The sequence below is a fragment of the Typopeltis vanoorti genome, chromosome 21 (assembly GCF_054136105.1).
Source record: "Typopeltis vanoorti isolate ZY-2024b chromosome 21, IOZ_Tvanoo_1.0, whole genome shotgun sequence".
NCBI classification, from domain to species: domain Eukaryota; kingdom Metazoa; phylum Arthropoda; class Arachnida; order Uropygi; family Thelyphonidae; genus Typopeltis; species Typopeltis vanoorti.
Window position 1 is genome coordinate 31,734,666 of NC_143569.1, and position 25,299 is coordinate 31,759,964.

The 25,299-nt window shown below is 33.0% G+C and overlaps 2 protein-coding genes across 2 annotated transcripts in view; both read left to right on the plus strand.

Annotated features, from left to right (window-relative positions):
* LOC150094708 (hemicentin-1-like) overlaps positions 1-15,266 on the plus strand; it is a 176,794-nt gene extending 161,528 nt beyond the window's left edge. Inside the window, exons 47-48 of the mRNA XM_090411641.1 lie at positions 8,896-9,177; positions 15,106-15,266. Coding sequence (XP_090267767.1) covers positions 8,896-9,177; positions 15,106-15,266 — 443 coding nt within the window. The remainder of the gene's footprint in view (positions 1-8,895; positions 9,178-15,105) is intronic.
* Positions 15,267-15,833: 567 nt separating this feature from the next.
* LOC150094710 (hemicentin-1-like) overlaps positions 15,834-25,299 on the plus strand; it is a 39,501-nt gene continuing 30,035 nt past the window's right edge. Inside the window, exons 1-4 of the mRNA XM_090411642.1 lie at positions 15,834-16,061; positions 17,303-17,584; positions 19,178-19,294; positions 21,223-21,381. Of these exons, the coding sequence (XP_090267768.1) occupies positions 15,992-16,061; positions 17,303-17,584; positions 19,178-19,294; positions 21,223-21,381 (628 nt within the window). The 5' untranslated portion in view covers positions 15,834-15,991. The remainder of the gene's footprint in view (positions 16,062-17,302; positions 17,585-19,177; positions 19,295-21,222; positions 21,382-25,299) is intronic.

Below are 25,299 nucleotides of genomic sequence, written 5' to 3' on the forward strand. Positions count from 1 at the left end.
TCTGTTTTCCATTTATAATTAGCATTTAAATAGTCAAATTAAGGTGTTTATATATATTTATCCCACACACGAAAGGTAGAAGAGCTTAGCAAACAGATGCCGTATGAGTTGCAATGTCACACAGATTTCCTTCAGAACACCACTTCATTTGACTCCGTATAAGAGACGCGAGTGAAATGAATACCTTTGCAACCTAGAAAATTAAAATTTTCATTAAGCCAATGTTTTCACAACTAGGACTTGCTATTTATTATATTTGTTATGGAAAATATTGTAAGGTTTTTTAGTTTTACAGAATGGTTGATGAAAAAACTCAGACAGCAAATAACCATGAAATAAACTGTAGAAACTGTAGTAATTCTTCTTTCACACTTCTGTATTTAATTCATGCTCTGAATGCTAATTGAAAATAAAATTTGTGATGAAATTTATGTAATTACTCAGAAAATAATAACTTTTTAAACTTGTATACGTTTAGATCAAGATGACAGTGTCTCCTTATCCAGCCAAATTACAAAAACCAAATGATCAAGAAAAACATAATAATAATAATAAAAGTTCTCTTTTTTAGTTTAATTTATTTCCGCAGTGTGGCGCTAGAAGTTTGATTCCTAGCGTACTGTAAACTTTGTGGTCGCCATTTCCCGTTTAGTTAGTGGAAATGAAAAGAACTGGAGCGGAGTTAAATTCTTGAAGTATAAACTATCGGGTGTATTCAACCAGACTTACCTATGTTAATCATCAGTGAGTGGTTATCAGTCTGCTGTATATAACTGACAATCCCAGAATAACAGAACAATATCTCCTGAAGGCTGAAGTGGAAGTGCCATGAATTTCTACCTATTTTATATCAGTCTCTTGTTAATCTGTGTGGACTCCATGGCTACCGGTAAGTACAGTTATGTTCTCTCTCTCCTTTTTTGAATAATACTTAAGAATAAATTAATGATCACATTTAATATCATTATTTTTGCAGTTGGATAGTCGATCGCTAAAATATACTGCTATTGTTATAATTAAAAAGATTTACTTAAAATTTAAAATGATATATGAACGAAGATTACGTAGTGTTGACGCTACGGTTGTGTGGTGGTGTGGAGTATTGTCATCCAAGGATTTGTTCTTGGACCCCTTGGAAGCGTCATATGTTAATAATAAAAATAAAATAATAATAATAATATGTTATAAGTAATATAGTTTTGCATATTAGGCTTTTCCAAATTTTGCCAGTATACTGCTGAAAAAAGGTTTTAGCAGTCATTCTTTCATAAGGCGAATCAACCAGCTTATCCTTATCACTTAATGAAAGTAAAGTGAAGTAGTTACTTCGGTAATAGTTTAAGGCAGTAACAGAATCAAAAGATGAGAAAGTCTTATGTAGTATTGAAATACCTCTGTGAGGTATTTCAGTATTAAAAATAAATAAATAAATAAATAAAAATAATATTAAAAAATAAAAATTTACCATCACCACAGTCTCGAGTACCGTGGGGAACATTATCAGTTGTGTATTACCTAATCGCTACACGCACGCACACACACACACACACACACACACACACACACACACACACACACACACACACACACACACACACACACAGGTATATCGATACTTCTTTTATTAAGCAAAATGGGCTTATAAGAAGGTAGTATTGGCACCTGATATTTTCTCATTAATGTGGTCTGAAATCTCAAATAATTCCTAATGTAACGTACTTGAAAAATTCTATAATATTCTTAATCCATAATCATCCTTCTTATGCCAATATCTGTCCTATTAAAGTGCTGAATTATCGATGAAATATAGCGTTTGCATCCAATTATTATGAACTACGACACATTCCATAAAATTGGAAGCTGTGGGAAAAAATATAAAATTGATATCGCGTCATATTGTATATAGCTCATAAGATAAAAAAAGATAGAAATAAACCTAAAAATATAATATATATATATATACACAATCGTATATGACCTTCACGTATATACGAGAGATATGATACGTGATCTCCCTTTAGCCCTAACTATTTGTTAAGCAAAGAATAAGAATAGATAACATCAATACCCTTCTTCAGCAACATCTGTTATGACGGAGACTGTCAGGTCAGGCGGGTCAAATCTCTCCATTTCTTTCTGTTCTTCCATATTCTTCCTTTTATCTTATTTCCCATAAATTTCATTTCAAATCTCTCTTGGTATTCTTTCTAGGTTCATTCTCATTAGATGCCTAAGCACTTCCACCGAAAGTTCATAAGTATTTCATTAACACTTTTTTAGCCCTTATTTAGTCAACATTTCTTATTCTGTCTTTCCTTGTTTTTGCCAGCAATGTCCTTAAAACGTTCCCTTCCATCGCTTGTATTGTCTCTTTTTTGTTGGTCTCCGTGTCTCTAGTGCGTAAGTCAAAATGAGGAAAGTAACTTTTGTTAATAAAAAATATTGCACTTAAGTTGGGCCTCACTGTCCCAAAGTAATCTACTTACACTGTCAAAAAAAAAAAAGTTTGACTTAGTGAAATCCTCCTTATTATCTCTTGGTCTAAACTTCCATGACTAGAAAGTATACTTCCCAGATATTTGAAATTGTCAAATATCTTAAAATCGTTCTCATTAAGTCTAACTCATTAATATTTTTATTTCCAGTACGATTTAAAACCATGTTCTTACTCTTCCTACTATTAATATGTAATCCATGGATCTGTGTCACATTATTCCATTTGTCCAATTTCTTCTGAATGTGCCCTTTCTTTCTTATGAAATAAAATTTTTTTCTGAAAATTTGGTGATTTACCAAATAATCTGCAAACACATCTGCATCTGTTTCTCCTTTCTAGTCATTAACCCTAACTAGGACACTATTCATCACCACAATGAACAGCAATGGAGATAGCACACTTCCTTGTCCCGTTCCATTTTTAAGTATAACCACTCCGAATTACCAAATTTAGTCTTCACATTCGGATTGAATAACATGCATATTCCTTATCACGACTGTTTCTTTTTTTTAGATGCCTATATTTTCCAAACTTTTCCAGACTTTTTCTCGTTTAAACCAATCAAGGGCTTTTTCCAAATCACGAAATGCCATAAATAGGCTTTTTTTTCAAATTCCTAGTGTCTTTTCATCATTTCTTTTACAACAAAACTCAAATCAACATTCGATCGCTTTTTGCCAAAACCAAACTGATCTTCTCTTAGACCCTCCTCTATTTCGTCTCTTGTTGCCATTATCAGGTCATAAATCTTAGCACCTTGACACAATATTGTTATTCCTCTGTAATTACTACACTCACTTCTTGAGCTTATTTTATATATTGGAATAATAATCCCCTTGGTCCACATCATCTTCTTTCTTCAGATCATTCTAAAGATGTCACATAACTATTTCAACCCTGTACTATCAAAATCGCTGATCATTTCAACAGGCAAACCATCTGTCCCAAGAGAATTTCCATTCTTCATCTTCCGTAATGCTTCTTCAATCTCTGCCAGAATTATTTCATTGTTATTTCTATTACCATTATATTTATTCCAGTTCATTTCACTATGGCTTTCATCTTTATTTAACAAATCTCTGAAATAACGTTGCCGCACATCATTCTTATCTCGTTTCCAGTAGTCACAAGATTTCCATCCCCCATTTATTAAAAACTTAGCTCCTCATTTTGTCTTCTTCTTTTCTTCAGGGTGCATATAACATTTTCGTTCCCATTAATGTCTGCTTTCAACTTATGTATAAATTCAGTCCAGCATTTATCTTCATCATCAAATTTCTGACATATAACCTCGGGGTGGGGGGGTAGAGGATCTTATAATAGTGCTACATGAAAATTTACGTCATTACTTGCTTCTTATCAATAATTTTCATCCAGATTAGCCTGTTATTTGTCAACAATCCAATGTTATTAGATCTTATAGTTCTGTCTTCTAAGGCACTTTTTATTGTTCAATCCCCACATTTTGATCTTCCTCTGGGTCTTTTTCCTGTTATCCTGACAAAGAACATTTGTTTAGCTAATCTTTCCTCTCCCATTCGGTTTAAGTGGTCATGCCACCTGAGATTAGCACTTCTAACATACTCCTGAATGCTAATAATGTCAGGTTTCTTCCTAATATTTGCGTTTTAATGTGATGCTGTCACTGATGCCATCTGTCCCGCTAATCTTTCTTAGTACTCTCATCTCTGTGGTCTCTGGTCTTGGATCAAAACTTTTATTTCTAACCAGCTCTCAGATTCATAAGTTAAAATTAGTTCGAACACTATCTTCAAGTTAGTACTTATGCACAAGCGCACAAGGCGCTAGTTCGGGACCCCGAAAAATTAAGGCCAATTTAAGGGCCCAAACAATGAAGCTCTGGAGCACTCTAACTCCTCGGGAAAAGTATAAGTATGGTCCTGACTGTCTGGTATACAACTAATTTATTGTTTTGACTAATCTCCATCTTATTCCATATTAATTTATTTAGTTCACTTCCTACCATACCACCTCTGCTAACTTCACTAAAACTTTAAATTGTGCTTAAATGGCTGAAATGTTTTACTTGTTCTACAGGTTTTCCATTCAGAATGCAGTTAACTTTTTCAATGTTTCTGCCTATTTTTATTGTCTTTGTCTTTTTATTGCTGATTTGCATATCTAATTTATTACATCACTTATTCAGTTTGGGCAAGGAATCCTGCAGACTTGTATTGCATTTGTGTAGTAGTAGTATAACATCTACATCAAGAAAAGGGTTGAAATTAAGATCTCCAATTTTGATATCAGGTTCTATATGAATCGCATTCCTTCATAATGTGATTCATATAGATAATGAATACCAGTGGAGATAATGTATACCCCTGTCGCACAAATGACGTAACATCAAGCGATCTTTCTGTACGTCCTTCAATTCTAACTGCTGATTTACAACTCAAATTGAGATTGTGTATTGCTTGATATAATGTCCCATTTACACTATAAACTAGAGCGTTTTGACAGCTTTCCTCTTGGCACCTTGTCCTATGCTTTTCTAGATCTATAAAGCTTAAATAGAGATCCTTATTATATTCCTATGATTTCTCAACTAATTGTCTTAAAATGAAAATCTGATCCTGACAACGTCTGTTTAGCCTGAATCCTACTCGTCTCCAAGCTTTTCCTCCATTATCAATAATACTTGATTAAATCTTATCAGGAACACTCGATAGAGAAATTCCTCTGTAATTCTCACATCCAGTTTTATTTCCTTTTATATATGGGTACTATCAGAGTTCTACTCCAATCATCTAGAATAAGACCCTCTGACCAGTCTTTCTGAATTATGCAATGCAGCCACTGTAAAACTTTCTTACCTCCATACTTTAGCATTTCTGGTTGAATATCATATACTCCAGCTGCCTTTCCACATTTCAAGTTTGGGATAACTTTTTTGTGCTTCAAGTATTATTATTATTTTATTATTATTATTATTATTATTATTACTACGAGCAACGCCAAGGACTTAGACTCATCGAGGGAAACGCTAAACATTATGTCAAGAACTATTCAGCATTTGAACAGTATCTATCATACTTTGCTTTGAACTTATTCACGGTCATGGCACCACAACAGACGCTGGCAGCGTATTCCACTCATTCATCACTTCCCAAGTAAAAACCTAGTTCTACCACCCTTACTAACGTCCCTAGTTCTCCCACCACCACACCTGTTCTGAAAAATTTCCTCTAAATTAATCTTGTAAAAATCCTTCAGTAATTTGAATGTCTCAAAATCATATCACCCCTTTTTCCGACTATCAGCCAGTTTCTGTAACCCACAAACCTTCCACCTGTTCTCGTAAGGTTCATTCCATAGACCTTCTACCATCTTGGTCACTCACCTCTGGATCCTCTCTACCATCTCCCCATCACCAAGAAATCCTGGTACCCAGATCTGCACACAGTAGTCAAGATGGGATCTTATCAAGTCTCGATAAAGAGGAACAATAACCTTCTTGTCTCTGCTCGTCAAAGTATTCTTCACTAATCAAGTGATCTGATGAGCTGCTTTAGTCACTTTTGCTATGTGCCCCCTAAACTTTAACTCCCTATCCACTAATGTTCCCAAGTCTCTGGCTTCGTCAATTTCCTGAAGTACAGTTCCACCAATGTGGTATACTGCTGATAATGTCCACTTTGACACATTAAACTTACATCCATTCTCCTTAGCCCAGTCTACCAATCTATCCAAATCATCCTGCAAAATTTTGACATCATGTGTATTAACTATTGCTCTACCTGACTTTGCATCATTGGCAAATAACTGAACAGTTCTCATATCCTTTCCTATATCATTATCATTAATGAACAAATTCAATAGCACTGGTCCAAAAACAGAACCATGCGACACATCACTAGTCACAGGCCTTCTTTTGGACTCTACTCCTGAATAAACTACTTTCTGATATCTCTCCATCAACCACCCTCCTATCCATCTCCATGTGCTGCAGTTTACCGATTAGAATCCCATGTTGCAGCCTGTCAAAGGCTTTTGCAAAGTCCAGCAATATCACTGTAAGCCCATTATCTTTATCCAATTCAGTTGTCACTGTATTATAAAATGTGAGCATGTTACTGAGGTATGATCTACCGTTCACAAAACCATGCTATCACCCCATACAGTATCCCATTCCCATCTACCCATTCTTGTATTTTGCTCTTGACCAACTTCTCCAATACTATGACAACGACTCCTGATATGCTGATCGGTCGGTAATTTACAACAGCAGTCTTGGAGCCTCTTTTATGCAATGGAACTATTTTCCCCTCTCCATTCCTTCTGGTCTAATCGAGCTCTGAGTCTTCGATTAAACAACATGGTCAAGGCCACTGACAATTCCTTTGTCGCTTCACGTAACATTCGAGCTGGTACACCATCCAATCCTACAGATGTATTCACATTAAAGTTGTGTAATATGCTTCACCTCCATTTCATTCACTTCATTTCCAGTATAAGCCATCTGTTACCTCATTCCTGCAATATCGACGCTTGGATGATATGCTCTTGCAAAGTGTTCACTTAGTAATTCTACTATTTCGACGGATTCAGTTACTTTCCTACCATCGGCATTCCTTAAAATCATTCTGCCCTATACTTTTTTTTTTAACTTGCAACATATTGAAACAATTATTTGGGCTTCTTTTTTGCCTGCGTTGCTAACTTCCTTTCGTAATCTGATTGTGCCTTTCTTACCACACTAATTACCATTCTTGCCTGTGCCTTGTACTGTTCATGTGCCTGCAGTCACCTCCTTTCTCATTAAATTCCCTCCACAATTGTTTCTTTTCTTCAGCTCCAAGTTGATAGTGTTATTCATCCATTAAATATAGATATATATTCCAAATGGCATTTCTGTTGAGTATTTTCTGGCTGTCACTGCTCAATTCATTAGCAATTTTTTGTTCCATGTCCTTTATCGTCTCGATTTCCTTTTAATCATACTCTTTCCTCCATGTCTGAGCTTTTTCAATAGCGCCACAATATTTTACCACCTTCCTGATATTTAGTTTCAATGTTCTTACCAAATTCTTCCCATGCATTTTATTTTGCTAATTTTACACAATGCTTGCATAAATACAGACTTTTAAATATCATCAATATGTGTTGCCCTTCTCAGTTATCATGCATTGATCTTTTCATGTTCTTCGCCCAGTAGTGAATATTACACTGCCGTTTGTTCTTAGTTGCTTCTCCATATTTCCCACAAATTATTCATTATATATATAGTTTTTAGTTTTCAGTTTTAATATGACACTTCGCAATGCTTAATGACTACTAATGTCATGGTATGTTCCATCATCTTGTATCTTCACTCTATATATGTACACCAAATTAGCATAGTAATTGATGAGCACTGGCAGATGTCTTGTAAGGAAATGTTATCTCTAACATAAACATAATTTTAATTTCATTTTGAGCTATTGTTTTCATGTATTACATTACTACGTTTTTTATTTATTTATTTCTTATTTATTTCTGAGATTCTCTCATTGAAATTGGAAGAGGAAAAAGGAATTGGAAAAAATGGGAAAGGATGAATTGCAAGGATGACCTACAATGTTCAAATTTAAAATTCTCTTTTTTTTTTTAAATATCTATCTTTGCAATGATATCTTTATTACATAAATATATTCAGTATTTATGTAATAAATACAGAAATTTATACACACAATTTATCAATTTTAGTTGAGTTCGCTCAAAACGAATTGCGCTTTCTATCTTCAAAAATGATTTAATTAGCGTCATCAAGTTAATTTCAGAAATTCTAAGAGTATGCATATAGGGAAAATAACGATTTAGATGATTTCTAAATCTAGTCTTTGTTTAACATTTAGGCACCTATATTTTATCACAATCCTGAAATTAAAAGAAAAAAAACTTGTGGTTTCTGGATTTTCGCAGGACAATGTGACAGTGAGATATCAGTGTGAGACCTCAGTTTCGCAATTCTACGCGTATGCATGCTCTACCCTGTTTATGATTGTCCTTTACAGAGAAAGGAGTTTGGCGAGAAAATCTTTGTCATTTCACTTTGCCATCTCAGGCGGAATATGAATTTAAGTGACTATTACTTTTTAATATAAACATCAAAATTAATTCATGCAGCTTTACTTAGCAAGAACAGTACTACTTATGACTATACTTACAAAAAAAATAATATGGGAAGGAACGCTTTGGAAACTTAGCTTTTCACAAGATTTAATTCCTTCAGGGTTAACATCAAACTATTTCGAATGATGCTCTTGAATTCATCATTATTCATGGTTGTTTCGTGTTTCAAATCTCTTAAGAAATATGTAAAAGAAGAATAAATTTATTATGTCATTGTAAAAGCTCAGGCTTTCAGAATTGATAATTCTTCTCCTACTCGATAGATTCTCCAAAGATCCAGCATTTTGCTTTCCAGTCAGAAATCCAAGCGGGAGATAAGGCGAGTGCAACATGCTTGATCAAGAAAGGAGAGGGTCCGTTCACATTCATCTGGACTAAAGATGGAAAACAGGTGACACCTACGAGCAACATTCAGGTGATGTCTCAGAATTCAGTTTCGTTTATTGTAATCGATCCGGTGGATTCTTGGAGTGGTGGTAATTATACCTGTGTTGTCACTAATAGGGTTGGATCCGATTCCTACTCAGCTGTTCTTCTTGTAAAAGGTAAGAAACACTTTAAAACATATCATTATATAGAAATAATCAATACGAATATATAACTCTTTAATACCAAACGGCTTACTAAATTATCTTTAGGATTTAAACAGATTCCGTTAAACTGTTTCTTCTTCAAATAAATTCAGATTTTTCTTCTCAACGCATGCAAGCAGTTTGTAAACATATTTAGCTAGTAAATCAATTTCATCGCACATTACGAGGTTAAATAGGTTGAAAAAATAGATCGGATTATGCGACCCTTAGCCTGCACATAGTACTAATGGACGATAGATTTATATCCTTTCGCGGGTGAGATTTACAAAAAAATTTCAAAAAATAATAATCTAAGTTTTGTTTTATTATCACGGCATTATTTCTTTCTGATTAACATACCATGTGGGATCTGTCCAAAAATGAAGATATGCTACTCATATATTCTTTGAAAAATAGTTCTGATAACGAAAACGACTGTTTGCATGAAATTTGAACCATTCCAGATTTAACCAAAAGTGTTGAAATTTCAAAATCAGCTTCAGTAAAACGTGATCACATCATATTTCGATAATACATATATATTATTGTGTTTATCCAAACTAAAGAACAATTCTTTTTGAACATTAATTGAAATATTCAGGAATTATAATAAATTATTAAAGCGTTATATATGAAAAGAAAGAGAATAAATAAAGGAAAAAAACAAGTTTTCTTTCTTGTGAAAGATGTTCATTTTGAATCTAAAATATAGATTGGGTTGCAGTTTATGAAGATACAGATATTCTCATTGCTGATATTTGTAGAGATGCCGCCAATGTTCATTGTGGGAAGAGATATTATTCATTGAATATTATTTTCTTTTATTTGTTTTTAGACTGATCGCATTCAAGAAAATCGAAGAACGTATAAGTACATTAGTGCAGTCTGTATGTAGGGTACAGGAGACATTTATCTTGAACTACAACCTGCTCTTCAAGATAAATGTCAATAAAATAAATTTCTTCCTGTCTTTTCCAGAGGACAGAGATAGAAGGATTAAAAATGTGTTTGCAGTTGCACTGAAGAGGGGTGCTGGATAGCTGCTGTAGTTTAATATGCCTAACAGAAAGTGGAGGAATGATAATTGCCAGTTCTGTGGAGCAGAGACTAAGAGAATAGACACTGTGCTGAAACATTGGGTCGGGAAGATGGAGAGAGAGAGAGAGAGAGATAGAGAGACGCTAAAATGAGTCCGTAAGGGAGAGATGAGATCATCTGTGAGCAGAATTGCTTTCTTCTCCTTTGGGCATCATCGAGAATTTTTAGTGTGGTTTACGTTGAGCACTTCAAACAACAAGTGAACAAAATTCTAAGAATGAGCAGATTGGAATTTGTATGTAGTTAGTTGCTGGGTGCATGAAAAATGGCATCTTTGAACGGAAGAGAATGCCTATTTTGTTTTAGTTGCTGAGGATGTGTTAATGCTAGGGGAGGCTGGAAGTAAATGTTGTTCCAAGCAGAAAGATCCAACAATCGAGTCATGCGATTTTTGTATTACAAAGGAAAAGGATAGGTGAACCGAGATCCCTTTTCGAGAGAAACGGTATGACTGCAATTTAGTGACAATGAAGATGACCAGATTGCTTTCTCGCCAAAGGATGGTATGAAGATCAATGTTTTAAGGCACTGGTTGGAGATTATCTTTAAATTTGGGATGGCTGAGCATAGCATGGTTTGTCAAATGTGTAGGATGAATGGAGATTACTGTCACCGGGAAGACCGTGAGTATGACCAGTGGTGATTGAGTGTGAGTCATTTATGTACAAGAGGAAGAGGATAGGTTATGGAAGAGACCACCGAGACACTCTCGTATTGGAACGAACAGAGAGAAAGCTGGCTACCCATTTACAGAGGGGTGGCAGTTAGATCAAAGGATAGCAATTTGTTTAGCAAGCCTCTATGCCAGATGCGAACAAATGCTCTCGTGATGACAATAACGACAGCACATGCGTCTCTGACCCTTTCCAATGCACACATCCGGTGGTATATGACGTAATCTAAGAGGTAAGAGGTAAATCTTGAATGGTTTAATCCTTAGTGGTCATCGCTGATTAACTGATGGCCTCTAGGTAGTGCAGAAATTGACTATTGATAATTAATAACTTTCTCCATTATTTTGGAAAGACTTTTGGTGATAGCGATTGGTTGGCAGTTGGACGGTAGACTTCCATCTCTATTTTTTGGAATAGGCTGGATTTATGATTGTTTCTACACATTGGGAAGTGCCAACTAAGTATAGAAGCTTGTGGAAATAATACAGGAAGGGTGTTAGTTGTGGTAATATCCAAGTACAATTTGAATAGATGTATTAGGATCGGAATATGTTTTAGTGACCAAGTTCATTAATATTATTCAGATGTATTTTTATGAAATTCACAGGAGTCGTATGGTGCTCAGATTCTGGGATGGTAGGAAGTGATTTGCCTTGGTCATTGTAGGAGTTGGATGACAACAGTGGTACCATGAGGTCACCCTTATCTTTGGGTGCTGTAACAATAGTGCCATCTGGATGCGAGAGAGAGAGAGAGAGAGAGAGAGAGAGAGAGATGTGGAAGTGCAGGTAAGCAGAAGTTTTGTCTAAGTGCCTTGGACATATGGTAACCAAAGAATCAGAGAAGGAACAGCTTCCATTTTACCAAGAGGTACGCTTTAGCAAGTTATAACTTGTTTGGATATATTATTTCAACTGTGCCGCAGGACAGGAAAAATAAGCTCTAGAAATAAAACGAAATGGAATAATATTTATTATCTGTTTTCAATTGGCATAAATTATCTTTAATGAGAGTTTCTGTAATTGTTTCCATATTGTCGATATATTATCTTTATAAGATATCTTGGAATTGAATTACAACTATTCCTGTAAGTTCTGACTTAGGAAATTAGTCGTAGTATTTTCAAGAGCGAAGGTCGTGTATTCATTGAAAGAAGAAAAAAAAAAATAAGAAGAATATTTACACAAAGCATTTAACAAATTTCAACACTAGTACATAGTAAAGAATGAAAACCGTTGAACTTACCAATCTACGTATGCCAAAATAAGAGATAATTACTGGTGCTGTCACGTTCCGTGGTATAATGCATGTCATATCCCAGGTCCGATATTTTAGATTTTTTACCAGATATCAGAGTTTCAATAAATGCAGACCAAATTTGGTGTAGTATTAAACCGTGGTTTTTGTTACAATTTTTTCTTAAACACTTTCTCGGTAAACTTTGGATGTACAGAGCATTTCTGAGACTTCCTTAAATTTCTTTATATAACAATTATAATCACTACAGCATTCTTTTGCCATAAGACTTGGCTGTCTGGTTTATTTGTGTGAAAGACTCATCATGTGTTCTTTTCAACATCCTTTACATGTTCTGACATACGGATCTCTTCGGAACGCTCCGTCTAGCCTACATAGCAAAATGCAGCAAGAGCAGTGGATTTCATATATTCAAGACGTTTTTTTTTACATGCTGATGTTGAGGCTTCGATGGATGCAAAAACCTTGAAATCTTGTACATGCTGCAATTTTGTCCGTCACATTGTTGATAAGGGTAAGGTGATTGCATTTCTAAACTCTTGCTTTTTTGGATGGAACTGCAGGTGGTATGATTAAAGTTTGTTAATCGCACATCCTCATTTCGTACACGTTAACGTACAGAGTATGTTTAAGGTAACGTAGGTCTTTGTCCCTTTTTTCTAACGCACTGGAGATGTCTGTACTTTGTTTCATAATGTTAATTTGTCATGCCTATCTTTTGTAATGCATGGGCGTGTGAAGCAGCATGTAGAAATCTCCGGTTTGATTGATTTTCTGCATACTGAGATGTTTAGCCTTTTTTCTTCTTCAGATACTTCCATCCGGATGCCAAGGAGAGTCATAATTTTCTATGGATTTTGTGTTTGAATGAAAGCTATTAAGATAAATTCTGAAATTCTCTAATTCGTCATTCATTGCTAATCAAACGAATATCTCATCAACGTGTCGCAGCCATGTTTTTGGATTTTAGGATATTTTTCAATAGCTTTCTCTTCGAAGTTGTCCATATATAGGTTTTTTTGGGAGTCGTGACAGGGGAAACCCATAGCAAAGACTTGCGTGTCTGTTCTTAATATTTACTCTGTAATTTGAAGAACGTGGTTTATGCACTTTCTGAATTCAGATGAAAACATCCTTGAAGATGATCCACCATGTTTTCCCTAGAGTGCATTGGTAAAAACAGATTTACAACGTCTAAACTTGTTAGAATGTGTAAAGGTTCTATCATTATGCATTTTACCATTTCAATAAACTGTAAGCTTTTTTTCACATATGACCCTGTTTTTCCTAGTTTGGAAGTGGGAGAGAGTCTCTAGCTTCTACGAGAACGTAAGGGAACTTCTGGTTTGTGGATTTTCGAGGCTCCATAAATTCTCGAAATTTAAAGATTTTGCTATTAAAGATTTCTTCAATTCTTCTTGACGATTCACTAAAATTTTAGTTAAGTCATTGGCCTTGTTATTTGTGGGTGTTCTACGTTAGATCCCAGTTTAAAGATGTGTACGTGTTTTCTAGTAGGCGGTTCATTTTTGTTATGCATTCTTCTGAGTTCATGACCACTACTCCATTGCCTTTGTCTGCTCTGACAATAACGAAGTTTTGGTTACATCGTAGTTCTACTTTAATATTAACTTCTCTACTTTATGTTGTGTTTAAAATTATTGAAAAGATTAAATAAATATAATTTATTTAAATAATATTTCGCTAAGTTCAGTTTTTTCAGTCCTTAAAATAATAAAAAATACGATATTCGATTTGGCATTTTCTGGCAAATCTTTTGTGATCTATACAACTACAAAGTAATACCAAAATAACAAAGATCGATGCTTCAGTTTGATTATGAGTATTTATATGTATTATACTCAAAACACCATGAACTTTCATGTTAATCATACCCGTGTCTGTATTTTAAATGTTTGAGTTCAGCCTACACGTTTTGACTAGTTACTTCATATTTATATAGCTTCTCCCAAATGGAATAAAGAACCAAGTGATCTTGAAATCACGGTAGGTCAACCAGCGGCATTTGAATGCCAAGCGACTGGATCACCAAACCCAAAAATTGAGTGGAATAAACATTCAGGTAGGCAATTATCCACTTATCAAAATTTATGTATAGAAGTAAATCTCGGTTTATAATTTTCACATCTATATAGCCATATATAATCTTTATTTAGCAGTTTGGATTTGATGGAATATTAATTATGTATATCCGCCGCGTGAACAATTTGTCTTGTTCGAATAAAGATTTGCTAAGGATTAACTGTAATACACGTTACTTATGTTACTTTCAAAGGTGTTTTATCTTTTCTGAAGATTTAAAATCATACTGTATCAACTTAATAACATTAAACACTTGTTTGAATGTTGGCATTTAAAAACTAAAAAAGGGTATTTTTAAAAATTAAAAACCAGATTTATGGATATTCATTTACTGTTTTCTAGACACCTTGGTATACAGAAATTTGATGTCAAATGGTAGATATGGAAATATCTCAAAACATTCTCCTTCTTTATATCATTGATTCGAAAATAAAGCTATGTTATGCAAGGTTATATCCTTTCAAGAATTAAAAGCATTTCACAACATCGATCGTGATCTACAGCTGTCCATGATCCATGTAGCCATGTTCAAATATCTTAAATACGAATAGGTAGCGCATATTTTATTCCAATGCATTAGAACTAATACTGATATTTGCGGTATCTATTGCAATTGCTCGTCTCTCGTGTCCATTACAAACGTATATACGTATGGTTAATATGAAAACACCAATAATCAGTGAATATCACACTATAAATTTTGCATAAATAAAATCTATTAAAAGATTCCGATTTCGGGAAATTTTTGAAACGTTTCATTTATTTTTAGGAGAATTTGTAAATATTCGAAAATTCCAAGGAGTCAATGGTACTCTCTCGATACCTTCGGTGAATGAGAGTCACAGCGGAACATACATCTGTGAGGCAACAAATGGCGTCGGAGAGAGTTTGAAAAAGGTTGTTAACCTTCTTGTACACGGTAAGAAATAAGAAAAAGATTATGATTATGAGATGATAACTGGACGGTTGTATGGTTCTGTGCTCGGTCAGTGATGGCAAGCCAGCATGTATTTAATTAATATGGATTATATCAGCATATATTTTAAAAATAGCTTAGTTAAGCTGTTTATTTATTCATATCATTTCTTAATTTTGCATTCTGAATATTGCACTTTTCAGAAATTGTTCACATTTTTGGATTAGATTTTAAGTTGGTTTTTGTAGAAAAAAGAAATCATGAGGAAAAAAAATCTACGAGTATACTGCTTCAGCGCTTTGACATAGTATTATATTCACACTTTAGAACAGTCATCAAGTTGAAGATTATTGATGTGATGATACCAACATACAAATTTACAATGAAAATACATTTGAAATATTCATGCTTAATGGATAAGTACAAAATACAATACTCTGTGGCATTAAAAAATGTAAAATAAAATTTCAATTCTTTTAATTCTCGCTATCGTCGGTATGTGGCGCTACAAGCTCCTTACATCAGGAATCACTGGTCATATCCTCTCGCCATTATTGTATCGTGGATTGGATATTTGTATGTTCTGTTTAAGATATTTACCTTTCATTTTACTGATTTTGGAGATTAAATTTGAATTGGATAAGTTCTCTAATGTTTACATGATGTGCCAAATGTTTAGGATTATGTGACTAATTTTCGTTCGTGTTAGAAACAAAATAATTTGTGTGGCTATTCAACAATGAAGACTAGAATACAAGCAGCGTTACTAGGTGTCCTTTTATTCGCTAGTATCCAGTGTGGAGCTAAAGGTAAATAAACAATTGTTAATATCTTTCTTACTTATAACAAGGTTTTATCTTATTTGATAACTTGACAAATGTATTCTAATACAGTTTGCTATTATATTTAATATTTTGCTATTAAAATATAACAGTTTGCTATTATATTTAATATTTTGCTATTAAAATATAACAGTTTGCTATTATATTTAATATTTTGCTATTAAAATATAACAGTTTGCTATTATATTTAATATTCTATTTATATGGTAATAGAATAATTTTACAAAATTCTAAAATAACTTTATATTAATTTCGTTCCATCTGTACGTTGTTTTAAGAAAACCATTCACCGTATACGGAAGGAGTATTTGTTCCAATTGCTGCTGTTTATTTTATTAATTAGTGAATGAAGTACTGTTCATTCACTAAAGTAAAGGCCCGGATAGAGTCATTTAGACTCCCGTGAAGTGCTCTGTGTTCCATAGTTTGCTAGGTTTTGTTAATTAAATTTTATTTTAAAAGATTTTATTTATCTAAAAATTGTTTTTCTCTTTGAATATACATGTGACTTCGAAGTTCGTATTCTCTTAGAAAATAACATAGTATACAGTATTCTTAAATCAGAAAATACTATGTTTTCGGAAATATGATCATCCAACTGCATTATGATCGCTTGCCATTATTTCATTATTTGTTACACTTAGTCATTTTATACTAATTATATATAAATAGAAACTTTAAAATTCTTTTTTTTTTCATCTCAGAACTAATGAATTTTTCGTACTGATATTGGGAAATCTGTTCATTTCAAAACTGCACTACAACTAAATTCTTATCAGGGACGTTTTCAGTTTAGTAGAGTATTGTCAAACATCATGGGGGGTTTGAATTTTATACTTCATTCCATAGTTTGACCTTGTTACGAATTTTCTTACCGTTCTCTTAATTAGCTTAACTTTTTGGTAATTGCGGGGTAGCCAGATTTGCTTACTCCCTTTGGGGAATAAAAGGCATTAGCAGAATATTTATTTATTCCTTGAATTAAATGTATAACATAGATTTCACTGTCCATATAAGGTTCAAATCTCGAATGGCATTTTCTGTTATTCCATCTTTATTTTATCAGTTAAGCTGGTCACGTTTTTAAATAATTTTAAAAAATGTTAAATAACCCAGTTTCAATATGCGGAAGGTAATACTAGTTTATGTTCTTTTTTAAACTTTAAACTGCTGCATTTAGGATTGAGGAAAATATTGATGTATTTCAGGTTCTCTGAAGATTAGACCGTTTTCTTTCCACCAAGAAATAAAAGAAGGAGATAAGGCTACGGCCACTTGTGTTACAACGGAAAGTCAAGGACCATTTACGTTTTCATGGCAGAAAGATGGTAAAGATACAAAACACTTTTCAAATATAAAGATTATATCTCAAGAAGAAGTGTCATTGATTGTAATTAATCCTGTAGAATCAACTAGCTCAGGCAATTATACCTGCATTGCTAAAAATAAATTTGAACAAGCCAGTCACTCTGCACAACTCCTTGTGAGTGGTAAGTAAAATTCTTCTCCAGTAAGTAAACTTTCTGAGTATTACGCTAATTCAGCTATTTTTCTGCCATAATGTTTCTAGTGTGAAATATTCTGAATGCAGTGTTCAGTTCATAATCTTTTAATTCCACAAATAATACTGCTTTCTCCTTTTTATATCAAATAGGATTACATATTTGTGATTTATCCTGTGGTTATAGTTATTGTTGATAAAACTGAAGTGTAACAATCTGTTTTGTATAACTTACTGAAACCAGAAACAGGACAGTTCAGAGTTCAGTTTGTCGCTGGAGGCTGAAATACTTTTATAGTGTATTTCTTTGTTTTGGTGTATTTATTTTTTACTGTGTTTCGTCACACTACAGTGCATCAGGATCTACTTTGATCCATGCATCCAGAAAGCAGTGTTTACAATTTTATAAGAACAATTTTCAACTGTACCATTCGCTTTAGTTGTGCTAAATCATCCAGCTGCTTTTTATTTCGAACATTAAGTTACTGTGTGATCTTATAAGTATCTGATTATTATCCATTGTTCTATATATTCTAATGCAATTTTTGGCATAACTGTGCACTAATTTGTTTATTCTCAGTTAATTTCTCTTCATATGTGTTATATAACTATTTTTTTTCTGTTTCTGAATGCTTCCGTAGCATAGTCAGAAGAACTGATGTTCTCTTTACTGCATATGGGATGAATGCCATTTATAAGGACTTTTCAGATGAAGATGAGTTTTAGCAAATCTCATATGATAGGAATCTGTTTTCTCTTCTGGAAATTCTGTTTTTTGTTCCTTCTGATAAACAAAGAGGATCTAACTAGAGAATAGACCATTCATCACCTTTGCTTCCGATATATTTAATACACACATTTAATCGCTTGATGTAATCATTTTGAATCTACGTATAACTTTTCAATTAACAGAGTTATTCTATTCACGAAATGAACTTTTTAAAGAGGCAGAATATCCAACTGGATATTCTATCTTTCTTCAACTGTATTTCTATTTTTCTAGAACACTTTCTTCAACTACTTATTGCTATTTATGAGGTTCAGTAAAGGAAACTTATGTTTATTATGAAGTTGCTACTCCTGGGAGCTTATTTAAAATATCTTACTATTTAAATGGAAAGGTATCATTTTTCTGTATTATCTGTGTGTTTATATTTCGAACTGTAAGCCTTTTAGATTTTTAGTCTCTATTACGCTTCCTTGTAACAACATTTTATAACAATGTTTGCTGTTCTAGAAAGTGTTTATATTTAGAGCATCAAGGAGTTTAATACTAGTTTTTGTCTCCTTTTTTAATATAAACAAAAGGTTCGTTTATCCTAAGATATAGGAATGTTTTCGTGTTTCATATTCTTTTCTCTCAGCAGTTTAATATTATTTTATAATATAGGCAGGAAAAATTTAAATAAAATTAATGGAACAATTATAATATATTATACTTAGTAAACTGGGCGTGTTTGCAAAGTGCATTTACGCCATTATAATTCAACTGGTGAATTCAGTTTCATTTTTACTTTTTTAAAAACAGAACATTTTTAGAATAAAGTTTTAGCTTATGAATGATTCAGTAAAATATTTCCAGCTCCACCGAAATGGATAAAAGAACCCCAAGACAAGGAAATTACAGCTGGAGAGTTAGTGACACTAGAATGCCAAGCTTCTGGATCTCCAGTTCCGCGAATAAAATGGATTAAATTTGGTAAATCATTTTATTAGCCAGGTTATTTTAATTATATTTAAATAAATTAATGTAAAGCGAACAATGTAAAACGAATATATTATCAAGGCAAAGTGAAAAATGTGTTAAGAAAGGAAAACACGAGAAAGGAAATTATACAAATATAAAATTATCGAATGTTTAAGAACGGTGTAGCAGTAATGCGAACTTGAGCGATCAGTGTGCTATCAGTTATTACAATCTCACGAACGTATTGCTGGTGCAACCGTGTTCTTATTTCAGATTAGTGACAGATTAAAATGGAGTAGATTTTCTATCAGCACTTCTAACAAATGCGATCGTCCCTCTTAAATCAAAAATAAGACATAATGGTGAACTATCAATTTAAATCCTTTTTTTTTTGAAAGAAATACTCCGGGTTCTCTTTTGAACTCTTACTTCTCCACTTTTTCTTATGCATTCTTTACTTACAGGATAATGCATATGTAAGATTTTATGGAGTGCGAGATTCCTTGTGTTTAATTTTCTTAACGAGGATAGTTTTACAGGATCTAATTTTTCATGGAGAACGTTCAACTTTCTTATATTTAACTTTTTAAACCAAACTGTTATCTACCAGTGTGCCATCTAGTTGTAACTATTTAGTAAAGTAAGGAAATTCCCCAAAATTGGCAGCAATAAGTCATTGTTTCTCGCTAATCCTCTAGCAAAGAGATAAACACTTTCTTTTCTATGGATTCCTCTACGCACTACTTTCTGCAATATATTATCTTGAAAATACTCGATCCTTAAAAACACTGAAAAATGATTAAATATGCTTTTTCAGGTCAATACTCCTCACAAACGATTGGGAGTTTAATCAGAAATAGTTAGTCGATAATCCAGAAACCCTGCGTAGAGACCAGCGTATTTTTTCAAGCCACTTCAGGCTTCCAATAAACAGGATGATGGTTTCGCACTGTCAAAAGAAAACCACTACCACCTAAAGACAATCACAGACATTACACCATAGATTCGAACGGAGCCTATCAGTTGAAAGACAGGGGTGCAATCCTCGATCAGCCTATATGGGATAAAGCGAGTGATAAATTCTTAGTGAATCTACATTAATCAATCTTTCTGCCTCCTCTTTCATTCCATCTACTTCTGCTCTTTGCCTTCCCGAAAGAATATAACTTTCGGCTATTCAAAAAAAAAAAAAGTGAACAGATTCTTTTTTCTACTTACCCTCTTGCCTACACGCACGGCACTGTCATGTTATAGGTCTTGCGACCTTTACCCATCCATAAAACACGTGGAGCCTCATTCTGTAACTGGCCTCCCATAGAGGAATATAAGAACCTGAACATACACATGTAAACATTTCATTTTCCGCAAGTAAATGCCAAATCTTGGAATATATGTCAATAACCATTATTAAAAAAAAGTTGAGGGTAGTGAATTATTACTGGTTAAAGAAAATGACCATTTGAACATTACCCAATCAAAGTTTGCCGAAAACTTAACGTCAATCTAATGAACAACTTGGAAACGTAAACCTGTTAAACATATTTTATAAAATAAAAAGAGCGTTTAGCAGATTCACATTGCTAATTTAATTAATTTGTAAATGCATAATCAATTATTTATGTTTTGATATAAAAGCAACAACACTGCCCTTAATACGAATAAAATTATTACGCTTAATATTATTATAGAGCAAACTTTAATATCCATTATAATTTATTCATATTAATTTGCAATAGTCATACGTAATATAACCTTTATAACTTATAATCAACGGAGAACGTTTTGAGACGTATCCATCATTCAAAACAAATTAGATTCAGAAACATCCCAATACTGCATTTTTAAATTTCATAAAATTAATGTTTGTTATATTATTTAAATATCAAGTTAATATAAATAATAAATGGACGTAAAAATGTGAAAAATTATTTCCATTGTAGATAATCATGGTACCAACTTGGAACTATCGAAACAAGTTTCAAAGAATGGAACTCTTCTGTTATCGTCGGCAACTGAACAAGATGGCGAAAGTTATATTTGTGAAGCTACTAATGACGTGGGAAGCAGTCTAAAGAAAATTGTGAATCTTGTAGTTCATGGTAAGATAAAGGTCACATCAAACTTTCGAAATATGAAGGATATTTCCAAGGTCTCACAAACACACGTTCTTTTTAAGAAGTGGAATGCATCTTTAGAGTATTCCATTATCATTCATGTTTCTTTTGTTAACAACCGATATTTCAATTACACCGTTCAAATTATTTTAAATTATTCATATTTCAGAAACATCGTTCTTGACAAAGGCAAATATCAAAACAATAAGTAAATAATTTTAAACACAGCTCTTTGTATAGAATGTCAACATGAGTCTCATCCAGTGTGCATTGAATTTTTTCGTAGTATAAATACACCTTTTATGAATATTTTCGCTATTCATAATTTTGAATTTAGGATTCTTTGTGAATTATATGTTATGTGAAGAAATTATATACTTACTTTAAATAAATATTACTGAAAAAGGAAGTTTTGCTTTCTTCACCTTCATTAACCACGTATACATGCTACACATGATGTCCATATGAAGTAGATCAGAGCAACTATAATACATAAATATTATTTATCATAGTTGATTTATAATATTGATTTATATTTTGAAATATATGTATTCATTCATTTACCTTTATTCTTTGAATGACTAGTTTGTTTTTCAACTTTTATCCATTTTATGCAAATATTTTCTGCCAAAATACGGAATATATTTCCAAAATATATTTTAACACTTGGTTCATTATAACAACACAGTGTGGCGCTAGCTTCATGGCAAAGTGGGTTTGTGCATACTTCGCCATTAGCAGTTTTGAAGAAAGAGAGAACTTGTGTTATGTGTGTTCAAAGTTATATTCAGGTATTACAAAATAGATTTTAGGGAATTACTATATCATCTTTATCCTCGGGATGATTACATTCTTGTGACTAATAGAAGACTGATTGGATATATCCTTAATTCTCGTCAGTGTTTAATAACTGTGATGGAAGGACATAACATAAAGGAATGGTTTGCATGCTGTACGATGATACTACTGGTTGCCGACATCAGAGTTACTTCAGGTAAGCCTAAATTCAGTTTTCAATTTTCTTAGTTTCCTTTTTAGCCCTATCATTTAAATACTTTAATAGCTAATAGCAGCTTTTGCAATTTGTACTATATACACGATTTCGCATTTAGATTTGTATTCGGGTAAACTTTTAGCATGTCTTATTCTACAGTATTCGTATCCTCACTATTAGACCAGAAATAATTAATTGAATGTTTAATATCTTTATCATAGCATACAATACTGCTGCTGTTATTGGCATCATATCATGCGTGTGACACTAGTTTACATTAGCTTACTTAAATGTTAATGTGCATTCCAAGTTAATTTTGAATCAAATTCGAGGATATTTAGTCAATGTCACCGTAGATATATCATGAAAGCCAGTGAGTGCTATATCTACTAAGGAATTCCCTCAGGTAGTTGTAATCCATGTCTCGGCCATTTCTTCGCATTTATTTTATTATTTTCTCTATAACCGTTCTTAGACTCCACTGAGAAACTTAGACTTTATCCTTGCAGAGAAAGACTTTTAATGAAACTTTGAGTTTAAGAAATTTATTCGTATTTAATAGGCATTTATATGGTTTAAAATATTCATATTTCGTCATGATTATCTCTCTCTCTCTCATTTCAGTTTATTTATTCTTTGAAATTTATTGAAAGAGAATATTCATACTGTATATTTATATATTATTATCAGATTAGAATATAACATGTAAAATAGGGTCTCTTATATTTGCCTTTGTTCTTCAGAACCTTCCATATTTCATTTCATCATCATATGCAAGTATTGACATTTATTCATTCGGATTTAACCTTTCAGCATATATTGGAAAGTGTAATTTTTTTTTCCATTTCTGATTCCTCCAGTTTATGGTTTAACATGAAAGTTAATTAAATGTTAATAAGTAATGCAACTTTGTTGTTTTCCTTTTATGTGCAAGTTGCATACTTAAGTAAAAGGCACCGCGTCTTGGGGACCCTTAAGATAATAGATCCGTCTACAAAAATAAGCATACAATACTGGTGAAATGAGATTCGTTTTAGTTCCTATTAAAATGTAGCTGGACTATAAAATACACTGAAAAACCGAATACTGTGCACTAAATTTGAAAGTTATTTCTCAAGCATGACTAAGAGTTTATGAGAATACAACTTTTGTATTTGAATTGTCTTGGTATTACAACTACTTAAAACAACAGACTTTGTTCGGGAATCCTTTTATTAACACTTAACTATTAAAATAAACATGTCAATGAAAAATCGTAACTTATGCTGTCATAAATAAATAGCAAACCATATCAGTTGACAATTTAGATGAGATCTTACCTTGTTAGTCTCACGTGTCTTGATATTTATGTGATATTAATTAAGCAATGAGTTCTGTATCTTAAGTGGTAAATGATTTTCATATTTTCTGTGATGATTATGCCACCATTTCTTTTACTGGAGGCTTGGTGAAATGATGCTGTTTAGTCTCTAGACTTATCCTCGTATTCACATGCTATAGGTTTTCTAACTTTTTAGTAAAAATGGGAAAATAATATTTTAATTTTTGATGAGTACCAGCATCCTGTGTATAACTTTTTCAGTTCGATTAGATCTCTTTATGGATTACGTAATAAAAAATAATAAAAACACAACAGAAAGTGATTAATATAGGTAGGTGGCAGCTCTGTAAAGCTTTATAGAAACGGAATCATGATTAGTCTTTGAGCTATTTTGAAGCACAGAAATGATTTTGAATGTAGCTCTACAAACAGTCGCTTTAATATTCTATTTTCACGGTTCAAAATTATTATTATTATTATAAAAACCTCCATGGAGTCAGAGACTCATCGTGGGAGGTCCACTGTTATGCACACAGTTTATCATACTGTGCCTTAAATATATTCACTGTCTCTGCACACACCACACTCTCGGGCAAAGCATTCCAATCACTCACCACTCTCCATGCAAAAAACCTGCTCCTCACTCCCTTGCTCACACCCTCCTTATACAGCTTCCAGGAATGACCTCTTGTTCTCCTACTATCCTCTCCCATTCTGTGCAAAACCTCCCCGACGTTGATCTGGTAATAACCACTTAGCAGCTTATATGTCTCAATCATATCCCCCGTCCTCCTTCTATCCACCAATTTCTGCAAATTGCATTTTGTCAATCTGACATCATACTCTACATTCCAGAGACCAGAAACCACCTTAGTCAATCGCCTCTGAACTTTTTCCAACGCAATTCATCTTTTCAAATTCAAGTTTAAAAATTTTATTCTAGAATATGTTGTACTTTTCAACTTTATAGTTGTTTTAGCTTATTTTTCTTTTTTTCTAAGCACAGTGATCAGAAGAAAGAAAGAATGATTGTGGAAACACTTTCGATGTAGCTTGTACTATAATAATTATCCTGTAAACTTCCTGAGGGTACACAGCAGGAATTTGATGATGAACAAAACTAAGACATTACAAATGTTCTGAATATGGAAAAAATCATAGCATTGCTTTGGGCCTGAGAAATCTTTTAACATCATACAATTAGATGATTTTGGACATTATTTTTGTAAACGAATCTTATCGTCATCATCATAATGTTACAATGTATCCAGCTTTGTCATCCAGATTTTTTCTGCGTCTAATGACGTTCTTGAACTAAAAATTGTAGCAACGAACAGAAAACATTATGCGATTCATCGACAGCGATGTACAAAACCATTTTCTGTCAAACAAATTATTCGCTGAGTTACAGATTTTCAAAGATTGTAAGAAACAAAAATAAAAGCAAGATAATCGGATGTATTCTCATATTTCAAATGTTTCACTTCTTTAATGAATGTAGTATGATCAAATTAAATGAGAAAGAATTTATAGGAATGAATAATATAGTATTCATTCCTGTAAATTATTTCTCATTTAAATACAAATC